General features: G+C 35.6%; 1 protein-coding gene across 1 annotated transcript; it reads right to left on the reverse strand.

Annotated features, from left to right (window-relative positions):
- Nucleotides 1-17,758: 17,758 nt before the first annotated feature.
- On the reverse strand, nucleotides 17,759-18,479 carry Obp56a_4 (general odorant-binding protein 56a). The gene has a single exon (XM_011182536.3). The coding sequence runs from the start codon at nucleotides 18,387-18,389 to the stop codon at nucleotides 17,892-17,894; it is 498 nt and encodes a 165-aa protein (XP_011180838.1). The 5' UTR covers nucleotides 18,390-18,479; the 3' UTR covers nucleotides 17,759-17,891.
- Between the last annotated feature and the right edge of the window lie 1,273 nt (nucleotides 18,480-19,752).

Consider the following 19,752-nt stretch of genomic DNA (forward strand, 5'->3'; position numbering starts at 1 on the left):
CAAATTTAAAGATCAAGGGGTCATACTGAATAAATGAGCTCGTGATATATGAGCATTGCCGAAGAAAACCGGAGATAGGCAAGCGAATACTTTTGATACAAATTTTTACTACCACCAATTTTACCATAAATTTCGATTTAGATGAGTATTTGTAAGAAAGTATAACTAAATAATAAATTCATGAAATAATTTGCAACAGCAATTAAATAAAAGACAGAAACATGACTTTTTAATGCAATCATAATGCTTTGACTGATGCTACTTGAAGTCGCTGACTTGTTTCGAAATTCTCCTTCATGCAGCGACTTCCTGCAAACGTACCTACTACAAGACAATTATTTTTATGACTGCTGTCAAGCGCTGATGACACAACCAACAACATAAAACAAAAAAAAAACACAAAACAACAGCTAACCAAAGCGAAATGGCAAATGCGTTTACTCATAATAAGGAAACTAAAAAGCTCACAAGACAAGACACAACAACCAGAAAGAAAGAAACAGCATCTCAAAATACGCAAAATAAACAGTTACACGACAAAAACGCAGCACAGCGTAACAAATAGCTTAAGAAAGGAGCATGAAGTGCTCGAGTAGCAGTTGGCAGTTCGAGGTTGCGTATACGCCGTGTACTGTGTAGAACGTATAATGTCTGCGTACCTCAAAACAGCTGTAGTAATATGGAAAACACGAAAATAATGCCGCACATAAGAACCACGAAACTAACAACATGCTTGAGCGAATGCAACAACAAGCGCATCATAATCATAATAATAATAACAACAACAACAACAGCAGCAAAGAGAAGTTGGTACGAGTTCGAGCAACGCTTTGGCTGCCACGCAATTTGCATTTGGTAATTATTTGAGCCAATTCGTGAAAGCGGTTCACTGAACGGCTGGCCATTTGCTGTTTGGCGTTGCTGTTAGAGTGGCATCTTTTAGTTTTCTATCGCAGTGGTAGCGCCTTTAATTTGTTTGCTGTTTCCTGGTCCACCGCTTATGTCCGCGCACTAATAATTTTTTAGCGGCGTCGTTGTTGAGGTTCAGGTTTATAAAATTTTATTGCCTAGTAAGCAGATAATTAAGCTTTGTGATGGTCGCATTTTTAATCAAATTGAGAGGGCTTTCGAGCAGAATTTGGCGTCTGGTAAATGCAAGAGAGTGGCATATGGAGGAATTTAAGCTTAAATTAGTACAGAAATAAATGATTTTTCATAAGTTGCTTGATTTCTAAATAAAATGTGCAGAGTTGCCACCTGTTTAGAAAAATTGTGTACATTAATAAATAAAACTATAGAACAGATTCCATTAAAAATGAAACAAGAAGGAAGCTAAAAAAATAAATAAATAATTTGAGTAGGGTTGCCACTATTTTAAACTATTTTTGGCATTTTTCATATTCTTTAAACATATAATACAAACGTTATTTTTCTTAAATAGTGTTTATTGCTTAGTATTTCCCCCTAATAAAGTGGAGTAACCTCGAAAATGTGTTTAGATTTTATAATAGGGTTGCCCTTTTCATTAAATTTATTTTTTGATATGCTTTGATAAAAACAAAAAAAAAATATTATACGTCACTGATTTTAATTAATATTTCTATACACACTCGAGTGTGCACTTCATAGGAGAGTAAATCTTTTGTTGCTGTTGTTATTAACAAATACCTTCCGGACAAAATCCGACAAAATGAATAAAACTTGTGTAAAGTGCAATTACCATGTAAATTTTTGTGAATATGCTTTTAATTTTTACCACACAATAACAAACCGGAAAGCGGATGGGAAGTAAAGCTACAATAGACCCAGCAAGGATTTGAGATGCGCCACTTTGTTGTTTGTGCAACGCAACTTGCATTTATTAATGGGCGAGTAAATAATGGCAACTACAACTATGCAGTTTATTAACAAAGCAAACAACAACAACAATAGTAGCAACAAATAAATTAACAAAAGATATTAACAATGTCGACAACCAAAAACAACAACGTGAAGTGGTGAACAGCCCCTAAAGACAAGCCAAGCAATTTCAGCACATTAGCAGTGGCGGCACAACATGTGCAATATGCCACAACAACAACACGACCGGAGCCACCGAAACACCCACTCACATACACACGAATATGTATAGTTGCAACATACTCGCTGACATTGTACACATGCATGTATGTATCTCTCGTACATATAAAAGATAATAAGCGGCAGCTGAATAACAACAAGCTGTAAACAATAATAACAACAAGAACAACACTACTAACTGACAATAATGCAACGAAGAGCTTGTGAAACTTTAGCAATTATGTTGTTATTCCTGGTAAACACATTTGTGCAACAAACGCACACCAATACACGAACAACGATGCAGCGAACACATGCAGCAGTTCGGTCCAAAAGCGTTTGAGCTGCCAAAATGTGCGTGTGTGTGTATGCAGAAGAGTCTGTAGGAACCTTAAAAAAATAAAAATATATGCTTGAACATGAGAGCTCAACAGCCTTTGTTATCGATACTTAATATCAATCCTTCTCTTTATATTCATTTACGAATATCTATACCTCTTCTCCTGTTCTCTCTCTCTCTCACACACACTCTACTTTTCTATCTTTACCTTATATTGAAAAGGGAGAGCCATTTTCAATCACTATTTCCATATCCATCGATGTAATTTCTTTAGCAATCTTTCTCTCCCGCACTCTCTATCTTTAAATATAATATTGTGTAGTACAGCAAAAAATCTGTACTTCAACATGAGAGCTCAACACCCTTTACTATCGATAATTAATCTCTATCTTACTATTCTTTTATAAATATCTCTATACCTTTTATCCCCCTCTCGTTCACACACACTCTATCGCAATCTCTCTATTTGTCTATCTTTTTCTTTTTCGCTCTCTCTTTTCCAATCACATTTTCTGTATCCGTCTATCTAATTTCTTTACCAATCATTTTATCTCTCTGTCTCTCTCTTTTAAATATAATATTGTGTAGTACAACTAAAAATGTGTACTTGAACATGAGAGCTCTATACTATTTGCTGTCGATAATTAATCTCTCTCTATCTTTCTCTTTCTATTCTTGTATAAATATCTGTACCTTTTCTCCTGCTCTTCTCACATACCATATATCTCTCTCTATTTGTATAACTTTATCTTTTTCGCCCTCTCTTTTCCAATCACTATTTCTATATCCGTCTATATAATTTCTTTACTAACCCTTTTATCTCTCTGTGTCTCTCTCAATCTCTTTAAAAATATGTGCTCAACACGTCTCGTTTTTGAAGCAAATGTATCAAAACCATTAAATTTCAAAGGCTTTCCGATCTTTCTCAAACCCGTTATTATAAAAATTCTGTTCCAAATATTTCCTACAACACCTTCTACATCTTTTCGGTCTTATTTATGTACTTTTAAAACATATTAAACAAGTTTATTTAAGGACACGCGCGCATATTAGTACGTCTGATACATGCTCCTGGGGGTTTTGTAACTTTTTTTGTGATGTTGGGAATGTTGAACATTATTTTGATTTTTATATCATTTTTATAGCACAAGGAAGAGAAGCCTCAACACAGTGAAAAAAAATATTCAAACATCAAAAAAAAATATTTAAATAAAATCAACACGCTTTAGTTAAAGAAAAGCTCAGTTTGTGGTTAAATAATGTAAAATGGAAGCAATTTTTTTTATTTCATATGACAATTCAAAAATTTTATGTTATTATTTTTGGATTTTATAAAAGCTATAGTCTCAGAAAATAATATTATTAAACAGTTTCCATCACTACTTCAAATGTATTTTTATTTAAAACTATTATTTTCAAAACACATTGCATAATTTTAAGATTTTTGCAGCATATTCTACACTGAAAAGGTATCGGTTACTTTCAAACTTAAGCACAACTTCCGCATAATCCATACTTTCATGTATCTTTTTGATGCAGACGCGCTCTGTTGCATCTGTTCTGTCTATTATTTTTTCTTTTTCATCCACAACATTTGCATCCTCTTATGCTTTTTTTGTCCACCATATGTCCTTTATTCTTTTTATTTTGTGTCTGCTCGTCTCGCTCGTGGCGCTGGCAGCGCAGACTTGCATGTCGCATTATCGTGCTTAACATAAAACTTGTGTTCTTGTCGCATAATTATATTATTTTGTACGAAATAAATTTCTTCCTTGGAATATGCCAAGAGGCATGAAGCCAGCTATTTAAGGTGGTTATAATGTTTGGTTGTAAGTGAAAAACGAAATAAATGCATTTTCGGAGTTCGTTAGTTGGGAAAATGTACTTAAAATTCTGGAATTAGTGTGCTGAAGTGAAACTGAAGTGAGCATATGTGAGTATATAGAGATGGAGAGTTACCTTTTATTTTCATTTTATATGAAATTATAGTTGGTATTGTACTGCTCTTCTGTTTTTGAATGTGCATATGGTTTGGTATTCTTAATTAACTTTGTAAAAAGGGTGTCTTCTTTTAAAAATGAGAAGATGAAAGAGGATTAGGAGAAAGGAGTATGCCAGTATCTTGAACAATTGGCACGAGTGTAGTTTATTGGATATTTGGCGAATCGAAGACAACTAAAATGTTGCTGATTCTAGATCCAATGGGTCCAGTAATCAGCCTTCAACTTAAAATTGGTCACGAAGAATCATTCTTCTCTTTCCATAAATCAATTTATAGCTCATATGGCATACTTTTTGTCTTCGAACTTCGAACCAATCAAATTCTAACAGTTCCAGCGACATGTGAATCAGATAAGAGGCAACTAGAACCACTAAACTGGCAGTAAGCGTCATGCAACCAGGCTTCTTACTACAATACAAACACTACCGCCAGGAAATGCAACACCTCATACACCATCAGTACACATTTGAACTAAACCCTGACGCGTCTGCGCTGTGGTGGTCGCCATTCAGCTAAGTCGCAAAGCTCAACGCTTCATCGTAGTCTCTCTCATCACACAAACTCTCGCAAAAAAAAGAAAAGATAAAGAGGTGAAACGAAAACGTCTTACAGTCCTTCAGAGGTATGTAAGCTTGTATAACACGCGAACTCTATCTATATTTGCTAACCAATGACTTTAGCTTCGTTTTCGTGTCAAATCACTTTGGTCATTTTACTCTGTTTGTCTCTCTGTTGGTTTTTGCCATTTTACCCTTTGATCTTTGTGTGCTTGTATGTTGCGAGTGGATAGTGTTTCGTTGGTATTGTTTTACGCTCGGTGCCCATAAATCTTCTGTCCATTTTGACATTTCAATTTCAATTTTTGCTGCTTCGCTTACAGAAATGTACTGTGACAAATATACGAGCTGTTATACAGACTTACATATATACTGCCTACACATTCTTTATTGTTTTCCTTACACATTTCATTTCTGCTCTAAGCAAATATACTCGAACATGTCCTTCTCGCCTTATTGATCCCGAACTCAAGTTTATTTCCCACTTCAACGCGGAAATCATTGTTTATGTGGGTCTGTGAATGGCTGTTGGTTTTTGTTGCGGGTTATCACCGCAATTTAAATTCGTACGTTGATTTCTTGAGTTGATTAGAAATCTTTATAATGATAAGAATGTGAGCCGAAATTTGGCAAAACAACATATCTTGATTTAGTTTTTTATTCTACTGAAGATATATTTGGAATAATTATTTTGTAAAATTTAACTTACGATTCAATATCTTTAAGGATCCATCTTACTCGATCTTAAATTATTTCGAAATTTAGTCCTTAAAAGCTTAAATTAGGTGTGAAACTAGGCTAAGTCACATTATTAGATTAAGAGCTTCTCTAGAGATCAATCTTTTCATAGATTCTTCTTAAGAAACCTATATAAACAAAAGCTATCGACCAATAAAATATATGTGAACTTATTACTTCAATCTTTCTTCTATTGTTAGATTGACCAAAAATAATTGAAATTTCTAAAAAAACTAGACTCTGACACTCCAATACCGCTGCCTTAAAATCACTTTTCGGGAATTGGTAGTAAAATTTCTCTATGACTTCATGTAAATATGAAGCGAATACATAAGAAAACAAATGCACAATATTTCACATGCCGCATACGAGTATTTATGACCTAACATCAGCGTAGCCAATATGCAAATCTTACAACACCAAAAAAAAAAAAAAAAAAAAAGAGTTGAAGAAACAATTTACTACGACTTGCCCTTACGAATTGGAAGACGATTTACGCAATTTACAATCGGTAAATGGGATCAGTAATGGTTTGGAGCTGGAAAAAAGTCGCGCTGAAAGTCATGTGGCAAACCTTGAGTTCACATGTCCACTGATTGCGACGCTAAGTCACGGCCTGACAGCCGTGATATGTTGCACCAACTGTGAAGCGGTCAAGAAACTAGTGAAAAACTCGAAAAAAATCAGTTAAAATCGAGCAACAGCAAGTGGCCATAGCTCTTAGTCAACTGAAACAAGCGTACGCTTTCTACAAACCAGAGCTTTTTATAGGTGCAAAGCTCGTAAGGCAAGCAAAAAGTGGATAGAGAGTAGTAACAGAAAAGGAGAGTAACTGAAGAGGTGACAAAGCATATGTGAGTTTTGCGCCGCATTTCTTTTTAAGTCATTTCTTTCTACAACAACTGGCGCAAGAAATCCGCTTCCCGCGCACACGCTTGTTTTTTCTGGCCTGTGAATATACAGTTTTTGCGCCTGATATAGCGCCTAAGAAAGACAGCTGTCCTGTATTTAGAAGTTTGAAAAACTCTGGCATAAAGCAGAAAATGAACTTGCTTGCTGTATTGGTTATGGTCGTAAACCTACACTTGGGCGCTATGTATTAATGGAATGCCATCTGTCATCGCAACGCTTATGAATCAAAATCAAATAAAGTCGCTGACTTCTGTGAAGGCAAATAGAACAGAGTGCATAGAAAGTGCAAAAACTATGAAAGAATGTGGAAAAAACAACAAAACACGGAGTTGTAACAAAGCACAACCGTGGCATTTCACTTGACATTTGAATTTCTCAGCATTGAGCGGCAATATGACTTACAGGCCAAGCGGCTTGTTTCCTGCTCGCAAGGCACACAACTGGCAGCGCTTCGCCAAACGAATATCAAAACAGAAAAAAGCGCAAGAATAACAAACGTAAAAATGCTATGTAAATATTGGCTGGTCAGCTTTTTGTTTTGTTTATTAATTTTGCCCTTCTTCGGCCATGTAGAGCTCGCCGTCATATGTAATGCTTGGATACGAGGGACGGTAGATAAGTTTGATAAACGTACTCCACTTTTTTGAGATTCTTTATTACTTTGGGCATTTCTTACCAGTGATGTTGTTATTGTAGCGATAGCCAAATAATTTTTAGTAGTGCTCCCGAGTTCTCTCAGCCCTTGTACCGTTAAAAGTTCATGGTTACAGTTACATAGGCTTTCACCAGTAAATTTCCATATAGTAACTAGCAGTAGTCACAAAAACACTTCTTTGGCTTAATAAAGTATAGACTCCACGGCTTAGCTTTGCATAAGTAACTCTGTATTACCTGGAATCCTTACTGAGATCACCACCTAGCCTTGTTCTCCAACTTCTAATCTTCGATATCTTCAAACAAAGAAATTTTTTGATCTTCGAAACTAGAGCTCCGGCATACTGTAGTATTAATAAAATCTCTTAACATAATTTACAACGCATTCTAAAGCTTTCCAAAAGCTTTGCAAAAGCTCTTCGGCATACTTCCACACTTTATAGCGCCATCAAAAATTATAAGGCTCAAAAGGTTCTTCGGTATAATTTAAAGCGCATTCAAAAGCTTTCCAAAATCTCTTAGGCATACTACCACACTTCACAACGCTTTCAAACACTAGAAGGTCCAAAAGCTCTTCGGCATAATTTACAGCGCATTCAAAAGCTTTCCAAAAGCTATTCACCGAACTTCCATACTATTTAGCGCCTTCTAACACTTTAAGTTCCTCTCAACAGACAGACAACCCTCGTATGCACACACCGAAGCTCATAAAAATACAAAAATATACTCGTACAGTATTGCATGTGGCATGTGGCATGTGCCGGTTGATTTTGCATTGCCGCACTGCAGTGTTTGCAAATAAAAGTTCCAAAGTTGTATGTTTTAAGGCGCGTGCAATGCCAACTTGTTTGTTGTTGTTTTTGTTTTAGCATATGCATGACGACCCCACAAACTCATACCTAGAGCATATTTATATCAAGCATTTTAGACGTGCAGTCGGTGGCTTAACATACATACATATACATGAGCACACACACACATATACTGTATATGTGGCAATATGTAAATGCATCAACCACGTCATTGTTTAGCCAAAATGTCCACTTCCGCATGATGGAATACCTGCATCCGCTTGTTTTGGCAGCTGACTCTACGGTAGCTTGGTTCACAGGTGAATTTGTCGTTCGGGCATGCAATGTTATTGCAACATACTTTTTTGTTTTTAATTTAACATTTTCTACTTTTTTCTTTTTTTGAGAGAGAGCTGAAAAACATCGAAACGTTACTGATTTGTTTTGCGATAATTTCCCAGCTAGAAAGTAATCAGTTTTTTCACAAGTATTTATAATGAAATTTCTGGTTGAATTACTTGTGTAAATGTTGTGGAAAATATTTGATAAAATTCCAATAAAATGCTAAATTATTCTTCGTGGTTTCGGTGAGTAGGGTGAGCAGGTCGTACTGCAGTGAATTCTCTGCTGAATTTTTTGCTGTTTTTTAACTTCAGAACTCATAAAAGACAAATCAAGCTTTAAAGCTGTACAAAAGCTAACGGTTCTGTTAGTAGTCGGTTTCAAAATGAACTATGTTTCTATTCACACATTCATACAGCTCTCATTGCACTCTAGAATAGACCACTAGTACTCAGTACATCATCGAGTTGACTTTCTCCAACCATTTCTGACTCTCTACACATATATTTGGTATCAACAAGCTTCCGGTTTGTAGTTACGAATCCTCTTTCGATCAGTAACTAACGTTAGTTAGCCGTTAGATAACCTTGTATATATTTAAAACCCGTTTAGTAGTTAAGAACTCAATGGATACGATTATCTAGGCCCCAATGACTTAGGGATCTTTAAATAACAATTTTTTTATACCATTTTTAAACAGATATGGAATTATGGGAAGAATAATATCTGTTTTAATGAGATAGATGATCTTCGAGATCTAGTCCATTCTATTAAACATAGGAATTAAGATCTCAATCGACGAATATTCTTACAAAACAAGGTGGATAAATAATTTATCGAAACATCTTTTCTGAAGGCAATATTTTTTTTGGTGGAAGATTTATAAAACAAGATGAATGATTAAGATCTATTAAGTAAAATAAAAACTAGTAACAAAGCAGATGAAATATGCCGAAGCTTTCGCAGAGATCATTCCAAGGTTAACCTTAGTTACCCTTGATGAGATTTACAGAAAGAGTTAGGTGGGTTTCAAAATTAAAAAAAAAAAAACAAGTTAGGTAAGTAACAAGTAATATTTTATACTCTCGCTATTTATTGCTATATCTTTATTAAGAAAACACACAATTTGACCCATATATTCGGCATAAATACATTCACATATTAACCGATTTATAGGCTATTAAGCTCATAGTATTTTTGAAAATCCTATAATTAGGTATTCTCATATATTCATATATAAGGGAAGTTATGACCCGATTTTAAGCTTTTCTGGTACAGACACACACTTTTAGAAGAAAAATATTTCCCCTGAATTAAATTAAGACACCTAAGAGATTTACCGAAATTTTCGGTGAAAAGTGATATCCGGGGCATTGAAAAGTTATAGTCCGATTTCGATAATTTTTTCACAAGTGATGCCACAGATCATATACAGTATTTGTGTAAAGTTTTATTTCGCCATCTTCATTGGTACCTTATGTATATATTATAAAGTGAAGGAATAAGATGGAATTCAAAATTGAGTTATATGGGAAGTTGTCGTGGCTGTGAACCGATTTTGTCCATTTTCCACACGTGTCATCAGGGTGTCAAGAAAATATTATATACCGAATTTCATTCGAATCGGTTGAGTAGTTCCTGAGATAAGTGGGCGATGCCACGCCCATTTTCCATTTTATAGAAAAAATCTCAGTGCAGCTCCTTCTGCTATTATTTTTGTGAAATTTAGTGTTTCTGACGTTTTTCGTTAGTGATTTAACTCACTTTTGGTAATTTTCAACCTAACCTTTGTATGGGAGGTGGGCGTGGTTATTATCCGATTTTAACCATTTTCATGGTGTGTGGTGGGGTACGTAGGGAACCGACTGCAGACAGTTTGGTTTATATAGCTTTATTGGTTTGCGAGATATAGACAAATAACCGATTTGGGGGCGGGGCTACGCCCACTTCCGTGGCAATGGTCCGATTTTGCCCATATTCGAAAGCAACCTCCTCAGAGTGCCAAAGAATATGTGTTCCAAGACGGACGGACGGACAGACAGACATCCGGATTTCAACTCCTCCTCCTGATCATTTTGATATATACAACCCTATATCTAACTCGTTTAGTTTTATAACTTACAAACAACCGTTATGTGAACAAAACTATAATACTCTCTTGGCAACTTTTGTTGCGAGAGTATAAAAATAAAGTAATTTTAACTAAGTCTCTCATCATCTTCATATTTGAAATACGAGCACATATGAGACGGTTCTCTGCTTGAGACGATAAAAATGTCCTCTTCAAAAAAAAAAATCCTGGAACTTAGAGATGCTACTTAGAACAAGTCGTGCGCATCACTTTAAAATAAAAAAGGTTTTGACCTTACTGATTGTAATTTTAGAAATCCATATACATTTAGTCAACATATTATGAAGAATATCAACTATCATTTGAATAAGATGAAAAAAATCAAATCAAATTAGATATAATAAAGGGCAAAAGAAACCACAGAAGTCTACATATCAAGAGAAGCATCAAGGAGGACAAAGCAGCAAGTTGTACAGCCAACCAAGGAACATGCTATCGCAGTCAATTTAATAGAGTAAAGCAGTGAAAGGCAACGGAAAAGCAAATAACGGGAAATCAAAGTGTAAACGTAATGGAAAACTGGGTGTGAAAATCACTGGCCACTTACATTTCCGCGAATATCACACGAGCTAGCAAATAAACAAACAAAAATAATCAACAAATACAAAAAAACGACAAATGTACAGCAGGAAGCGGCCACTCAATACACAAACACAAACAACCAAACATACATACGAAACACAGCACTCAAAAGCATTTGGCGCTTGGCATACGGCGTTACATTTCATTCACTTACGTTTATTAAAAAATTCCACAAAACAAATAAGAAATAGCACAAAAAAGAAAGTATAGTACACAACAACAAAAAACACGGAAGTGTGGCAGCAAAACTGCAGAGAAACCAACAACAGCAAGTGTAACTAACACCATGTGGGTGTAAGTAATAAACACATATGTGTTGCTTTTTGTTGTTGTTGTTGTTACACAGTTGCATCAAATAAATTGACTAAATTGTTGTAATAGAAACAAATCTCACAAGCAACACATGCATACATTTGTACTGACATATGTTTGTAGGTTTTGGTGTTTGCAACATTTCCAATCAACCGCAGATTCACTTTGGGGAAACAGTTCGAGATCGCTACAGATGTTTTCATGCGACTGTTGCACACCAGTATACACATATTTGCAAATAGTTGTGCATGGTGTTAGGTCAGCTTGCAATATTTAATTACAAAATGCATTGCAAAAACGAAATAATAATTCCGAAATGGTTGATAGTTTCCAAAGGCGTGTGGACAAAGTGAGATTTTTGAAAATGAAATTCGAAATTTTCCGTCAAATTCCGACAAATGTAATTGAAGTGGTAATAAAGCTTAAGCTTAAATCAAACTTGAGCCTTGAGTTGATTTTGATATGCACTTTTATTGATGAAAAAATAGTTCCAAAAAAAAATTAATTTAAAATTTTGGAGAGGTCTTATTTTCCATAAAGATATCGTACGAAGACTCAACGTCATTCTGCTTAAAGCATGTGTCATATAAATCTGTTCTGCCGCTGGATCCTTTTGGCCCAAAGTAAATCTCAAAAAGTCAAGAGAACTCTTCGACCTCAGTAAGGGTAATCTTTCGCTAGTCATAAGAGTTCCAAGTAACCATTGTCCCATCGGGATTCGCACTGTCAAACTAAACATTTTACCGGATGCTAGTTGCGAAAGCTGCTTGGAGGGGGATGAGAAAGAATCTGCACAACATTTACTTATGGAATCCCCCGCCTTTCCGAGATCTAGGCAAAAGTTCCTTGGATCTCACTTTTCTGGGCATCCTCGCGAATTGACACTTTTTTGGCATCACAAAAGATTGTCCCTAATAGTCTAAGTGGGTTTCATTTTAGGGAACATTCTTCGAACCTTACCTAACCTAAATGGTGCCCAGAGTTACGACTTTCTCGGAGGAGTTCTCGATAGCTGCGATTGACCAGAAAGTCCTCCTAAGAGTTTGCTAACCTGGTTCAACTTAATTCAATTAATTTAAACAAAACTAGAACGAAAGCGCCACAAATAGTTCTCTTCAACAGGGAAGAGAAGATCGACTTGTTTGGCGCATAACAGAGAGAGAGAGATACCTAACTTACTATGAGAAAGTCCTTAATGAAGATCTGACAACCGCTTTGACGTTAAGGTAGATAACTAGTGATGTAATAAATGAGCTCCGGTGATTGAAAGCTCTTGAATTGAAACACATTACAGCTGGCAGGCCAAATGTAATTCAAAGAAAACAAGCGGGAGTATACCCCACTTCGGATCGCTCCGTTCATGAAAAAGTTCAATGGTTATTTGCTGCTAGTTGAAATATCATTGAATTCACAATTAGATCAGATCTTGATTTCATTTCTAAAGTTCACAGTTTCTCATCTAATATTCCCAGTTCTCTAGGTTGTTCATTATATATAGGATATTTTCTGAACCTCAAAAAGTCATAATCCTTAAGGCTTCACTGAGAAGAAATAATATCAAGCCTTAGCAAGCGTTATTATTGTTTCTCAATAAACTTTTTTGCCCAAGTAGAGTAAATGACTGCCCAAGTTAATCTATGGCAGAACGCCAAAACCATAATAAGCCAACTTGCAACATAAGCTAAACTTACAAAAACTCTTTTCATTTAGAGTTCTCTTTCTTTATTTCTCAATTTCACGCTTCATTTGCAAATGTCCGCACGAAATTCGGTCGCTACTTTATATGAATTATAGTGAAAACTTTTAAGCCACATTGTCACATAATTACCCACCAAAATAACTGCAAATAGCAACAACAACAAAAAGAAACTACGGCGAAACCAGAAATGATCAACATTCACGCGAATAGGAAACAAAGAAATTAACAACAACAACGGCAACAAACATTGTTAAATGAACTTATAAAAGCCACATTAAAAGTCAATGAGCGGCTAATGGAATTAAGTCACTGACGACGGCGGCTTTATTCCTTCGTACTTGATTGTGTGTATGTGTGCATGTGTTGTTGTTGTGTGCTCTTGGTGTGACCAGCGAAAATCAGCTACGAAAAATGCCCGTTTTAAATGTAATGCACGTAATGTCATTAAAATGTTCATTACGAATAATTAAGATATTCTGGCTACACTTCTTCGAAGAGTTTTCGGTTTGGCCTTTTCGCTGTTTGGGGATTTTCGTAAGTCACCCGACTGCATGTTTTTCCAATTATTATAATTTCTCCCTCTTTACTATTGTGTTGTGTTGTTCAATTAAGGAGCAGTTGTTATTTGAAGCGATGTGTGGTGAGATGTAAAATCAGAACAACAAAAATCAAGAAACTATTGGTGAACGGAAAAATGAAGTCTCGTGTTTCAGGACGAAAATGCTTCTTCAAAGAGGCTGATTACTAACAAAAATTGTGAATAAAACCATGCTACTGAAATGAAAGACTTGAAGACTCCTTTGAACTACGGAACTTTTAACTTTAAAACCATCCTCAGGATGTTCTTAGTAGTCCAAGTGTGATCTTCATTTTGAGGGTCGGTCTTATAACCTGACCTAACGTAATTTTATCTTAGAGGAATACCTATTGCATACACACATGAAGCCCAGAATCTTTAAAATAAATATTAAGTAAACTTTGGTCATGGTAGGAGTTGAATTACTTCATGTTATTGAAACTATTAGAAACCTCCACACAAATTATTGATTTATAAAGTCCGGTGTGATAAAACAGGACCTAAGAAAGATGTTCCATAAGATTCAAGTGGGACGATCAGGGCTCTCCAGCACTTCAGGAGCAGTACGCGAAAGAAACGTTCCAGAGACTCCGTATTGAACAAGGAAGCAATATTCTCATAAAACACTAAGACACAGTTACCAAAACAAGAATAACGAATTAATCGACAGCTCATTTATCGAGAGTTATCAGTTCCTTCCTCAGTATTCTAGATCCTAGACGGCACTATAACCAATTAACCATACACAGGTTATACTTTCTTACTAGAATCGATCAAATTCGATACTTTCTTTTCATGCACATCAAAATACTAAAGAGAATCTCCATCAGTCGGATTTCATATATAGAAACACACAATTTTTACATAAAGTAGATACTTTAGACTGTATCCTACGCAAAATCGTTTCCAAAAATACTTGTATATACTCCCTTGCATCTCGAATAAGACTACTGGACATTGGAATTCTATACCAGATCATTTACATAAATATATATACATATCTCCTTTTGAAACTCAAGTAAGACTTCTGGACATTGGAAACAGCCGAATAACAGCTCCCACCAACTGAAATACAACAAAATCATCGAAAAAATTCGCTTCTCATCAATTAATCCTTTTGTGTTATTTATTTACTTTCGAATTCTTTTTGAAGTTTGCAGACCAATCGCTAAGCCTTTTCAAATACTACCAATTTAAGCATGCGACAAAAGAAACCCGTAAAGAATACAAAAATTAACTACAGAACTGCAACCTTCGTGCTACCATTTTTTGCCTTCATTTCTTGCTAATTTATGCAAATTCTCCGACACAATTTGCTGGAGACATAATTAGCTTAGACAGACGGAATTTTTAACGATTTGTCGCATGCCACCCAATGTCTGGTTTACTAGCGACTGGCTACTGCCAACGCTATCACAGCTTCGGTGTTCGTTTTCGGCCATTATCAATGAAGGAATTTGCACGGTATTCAGGCTTAATTCCAACAAAGCGTCGAAGAGCTTGACAAAGAGTAGAGTAGAGAGAAAATGCGACGTAAGCAAAAAGAGTGGAGCCACAAAGCAGACGCTGTAGTTGTATGAAAGCAGCGCGGAACCTGTATTAAGGCAATAGTAATGAATGTCCAGCATCCTAAGGACAACAGCAGCCCGATATCAAACAAAAAAACTGAAAAAACCGATGGAAAAACATTGAAATATGTCTTGTGCGGGTATAGTTCGTGGCAAGTATGAGGGAACGAAAAATAATACCTTCTGATACTCTTTTGCAGCTTGCACGTCTAATACTGCCGACAGCACTAAAGACAATTAAACTCCTGCTGTTTAACTAACGAACGGACAAGCGTTCCTCAACTACCAGCATAATAAGCAACAACAAGGGCAAATCAGTTTACGCTCGCTTGACGTAAATAGCAAAGAAAAGGAGTCGAGAAAAATAAATTACTGAATCAAAATAACCGTGTCAGCCGGAAATAAAATAGGGGACACATTCCAGCAAGGCGGACACAATCAGAAATCGCCTAACGGAAGTATAGTGTGAGTGAAGTAGGAGGGGGATGAGTAAGGTGAGTGAAGAAGTTGAATAATGAGTTGTAGGGTATCTAATGCCAGCGGTCAATGAAGCAGGCGTCTAGTCTTTCTGTTAGGCCAGCACGCGTAGTCCACATTACTATTCATTCAATTCATTAAGCGCCGTTGAAACGCCCCCGTGCTTATATCTATAAAGACACGTATGTTTGGGATAACAAACAGTGTTTAAGAATTGTGAAAAATTTTATACTTTTTTTATTTTTAGTTTTAACGAGCTTTTTGAACTTTATAAGCTTTCGGAGCTTTTGAAGCTTTCAAAGCTTTTGCGAGCTTTTTGGAAGCTTTTATGAAAATATGCTTAAAACATATTAGTTATCAAAAATATAAAAACATTAATGATTTTTGAGCTTTTCAGGAGCTTTTTTTGACATTTTAAAAGTAGCTAAACTAATTTTCGAAAAAAAAATGATACAATTTGTAGAGTAAATTGTTTAAAAGCAAGAAATATTCCTGATTCTAATTGAATACACAGAGCTTTTGTATGGAATTTATTGAAACCTGAGACAAATATGGTAATGGAAGAGCTTTTTCTCATAGAAAGCTCCCTTAGTCAAAATGAGTTATTACGTAATCTACTCAAAATAAAATTGTACTAAATTGTACACTAAAAATTGTTTCGCATTCATATCTTCTATGACTATCGGGATATATTTTTTAGCGAATCTCTTGTTCTCTTTCTTTATAACAATTCAGATTCAGAATTTTTAGTAGCCCACTGTAAAACTCCCGCCGCAAAGCATACTCCTACTACATTGGGTGTGGCAATCAAATAAAAAACCGGAAACTATGTGCCGTCATCCGCATATTTTCACTCCTTTGGAAACCTGAACTGCAACCTCCGACGAATGCCTCTGATACATCCTACCCTAATCAAATCCCACAACACGTTTCAACCAAAAAAACATCGACGTGGATGCAAATACCAACAGACAGCGTAAACCTACTCGGAAAAGACTGCAAAAACTCACCGACTACACATTCGAGTCGTGACAATGAAAGCGATATGCAGCGCGTAGCAGCTGAAAATGGCATTCTCGGTGTATTCAACTCGAGAATGCCAACCAACCGCGCTTGTGTCGGTCTGCGAAATGCCGCGAAGTCATTGTAGTTTGTTTTGGCTGTTGTGGGGTCACCAACAATAAACAATTCGGTTAAGCTTCGCCTGTCTTATTAACGTTAATGATACACGATATTGCCATAAAACATACAACAGCAAGTTGGTGGCCAAAAGCGTGACGACCCTTCACAGCTGCTGCCGTAAACGCCACAACTCCTCTTCACATATTTATATGTGTCCTACCGACCCAACAGTGTCTATTTCATTTCGGAACTGACATTTCTTCTTAGCACACTGATTACTCCGATTTCACTCTCTACATTACTGCTGCCAGCCCAGAGAGAGAGATAGTCACAATAATATTTAAGTGACACACTAAGGCAGTCAGCCAAAAACTTACTACTTGACACTCACATTGCTGTTGGCTAGACATTGGGAGCGTTGGTTAAACGATACACAATGTCTGGACGCATTTCCTTTCTTTTCTTCTCTTTTATTATACATCCCTCTCATTGCTCGGTTCTTGCCGCGCTGCCAGCTTTTGACGGTAAATGTCAAATGATGCTGCTTTATGTGAGCAGTCTTTGCGGAGGCTTTTCCGGCGTTCACGTTCTTTGTGGTAAACTGTGTGGGTTGAGGTACTGAGGAGGTGTAGGTGACAGGATTCATATGTCAAATAAATTGTAATTAGTCGGTACTGCACGCTTAGACACAGTAACTTTTGCTTTGTTGTGTAGAATTTTTGATATGAATTTATTGAAGAGACTTTGTCATTTATGAACAAGCTCTTGGCGTATAAGACTTCAATGTTAGAAGGTTTCCAAATTTGTCCGCCAATTTTGTGGAGTGGCTTTAATATCTTGAGAGATTTTATAGTATAACAAAGACTATATGAACTTGGGGTTGAAAACAAAATTCATTCGACTTTTGTAGTTGATTTTTATTATATTTAATTAGACTAAAATATTTATAACATTATATAAGAACAAATTATGGTATTGAGTACTTTCATCTCTCCTACGAATCGTTTCCAGCTCACTTTTGCGAGTTTCCTATTCATCAGGCAAGAAAATGTCACCGCGTACTTTATCGAATTCCGGTGAGGCACACGCATGGAACTTGTAGACCTTATCACAGGCATTTGTGCCGCCAGCATTGAGGCAACCATTCACAATATTCATCAAGCGTTGTTCACCCACAATTTCGTACAGCGACTCTTTCATCGCCTGTTTGTTGATAGCATCGTCCTTGTAGAATACCAATTTATTGTAGAGACAGTTCACATAGCACTTTTGCTGATCGGTCGGGTTCGCCACCTTTATTTTGACAAGATTGGTGGCCAGTTCATCCGAGTAACCATATTCTCCAACACAAGCTTCCTTGGCGTGTTTCAAATTGAGACGATAGGCGATCCAAGCAGTCAATACCTCGAATTTCGCTTCCAATTCTGGTGTGAGCTTCTTGGGTTTGCGTAAACCGGCGTCTGCGCTGAAAACGCACAGGCTGAGTAATACTGTCGCCAGAATGCAGCAGATGATTGAGTATTTCATTTTAAACTTTTAAGCTTGGCTTAGTACATTTAATTTAGTAGTTTACTGTAATGTGTATTGACACTGAATACTTTGCTGGTTGCAGTGTGGGTCTTTATATACTAATAATCTTATCAGTTAGTGACGGTTACACACCCCATTCGTGCTTGGTTGTGACGAAAGCGTTGTAATCGAAGTCAATTCTTGTTAATATTTATTTTTTAGTTGAGTGCATAGCACATTGTCGAATTATCAGGAACTATTTAATTTAATGCATTGCAATTCCTAAAATATAAACTATTTCAACATTCGTTGTAATAAATTGTGAAATATCAACAGATGTTCATACTCATGTGTAGTAAATGTGAGTATTATGATTATCAAGCTTCGATGAAAATAATTCAAATATATGAAAATCTCACGCTTATCAGTTGTCCATTTCAATTTTGACGAATTAATTCTAAAAACTGCTGTAAATTCGATTTCTTTATAATTTTAGATTAGCTTGAAATACATATGTGCTAATATTTCTATATTTGATTTCTCTGTAATTTAAGGAAATTAAATTAAAACCCAATATTTTTTTTAAATGTCGAAACATAAACAATTGTAATCTTTATACGAGTTGTATAATCAAATGAGTTTTAAATGTAGAATCACTCTATGTTCTGGAGTCATGTTTTAGATCATTAAAAAGTACTGCTTCCTACAGCCAGTGGTTGACAATAATACGAGATCTAATATGGTATATTAATTTCTCATTAAAAAAAAAGACAGTTGGGAATCCTTTTTTTAAACGAAAAATCCATTATATTTCAAAGTAGATCATTGGCAATTTTATTGTTAATATTGAAATATCGGTTCACTATGGTCACCTTGTTCACAATTCAATGGTATCTAATGGCAGAGTTTTTAAATATATTTTTATAATATAAGATATCTTTTATTCACACAAAATTTTGCCCTCATGTATTATTTTATCTAATAAATAAGGATAGATTAATTTTAAAACGATTTTTTTTATCTTTGTAAGGTTCTGTAATTAAGTACTCTTATAGCGTTTTTAGGCAGCCAAATTAATTGCACAATTTTTATTTTTAGAAACCCTTTTTTGCCTTTTATACTGTCGGCTACTCGATAACTGAACAGCTGTTATACATTTTTGTTTTTGCTTTTCATACGAAGTTGGTAAGTTTCATCAGCTGATTGCCATTTTAAAAGCGACATCTACCGTAGCTTTTTTTATCAAAAATTTCAGCCAATCGCAGACAAAGAACGTATATAGTACGTCTTTGTCGTAGAGTTGCATTTCATTTTCAAGTCGATTAAAATTAAATTAAAAATTAATGTGGATTTTTATTTTGTATGGTAAATCGACCTTAAT

The sequence above is a fragment of the Zeugodacus cucurbitae genome, chromosome 6 (assembly GCF_028554725.1).
Source record: "Zeugodacus cucurbitae isolate PBARC_wt_2022May chromosome 6, idZeuCucr1.2, whole genome shotgun sequence".
Classification (NCBI taxonomy): Eukaryota; Metazoa; Arthropoda; class Insecta; order Diptera; family Tephritidae; genus Zeugodacus; species Zeugodacus cucurbitae.

Bases quoted from the DNA above. Each gene is read 5' to 3' on its own strand.
- Obp56a_4 (XM_011182536.3), bottom strand. From the start codon at position 18,389: ATGAAATACTCAATCATCTGCTGCATTCTGGCGACAGTATTACTCAGC.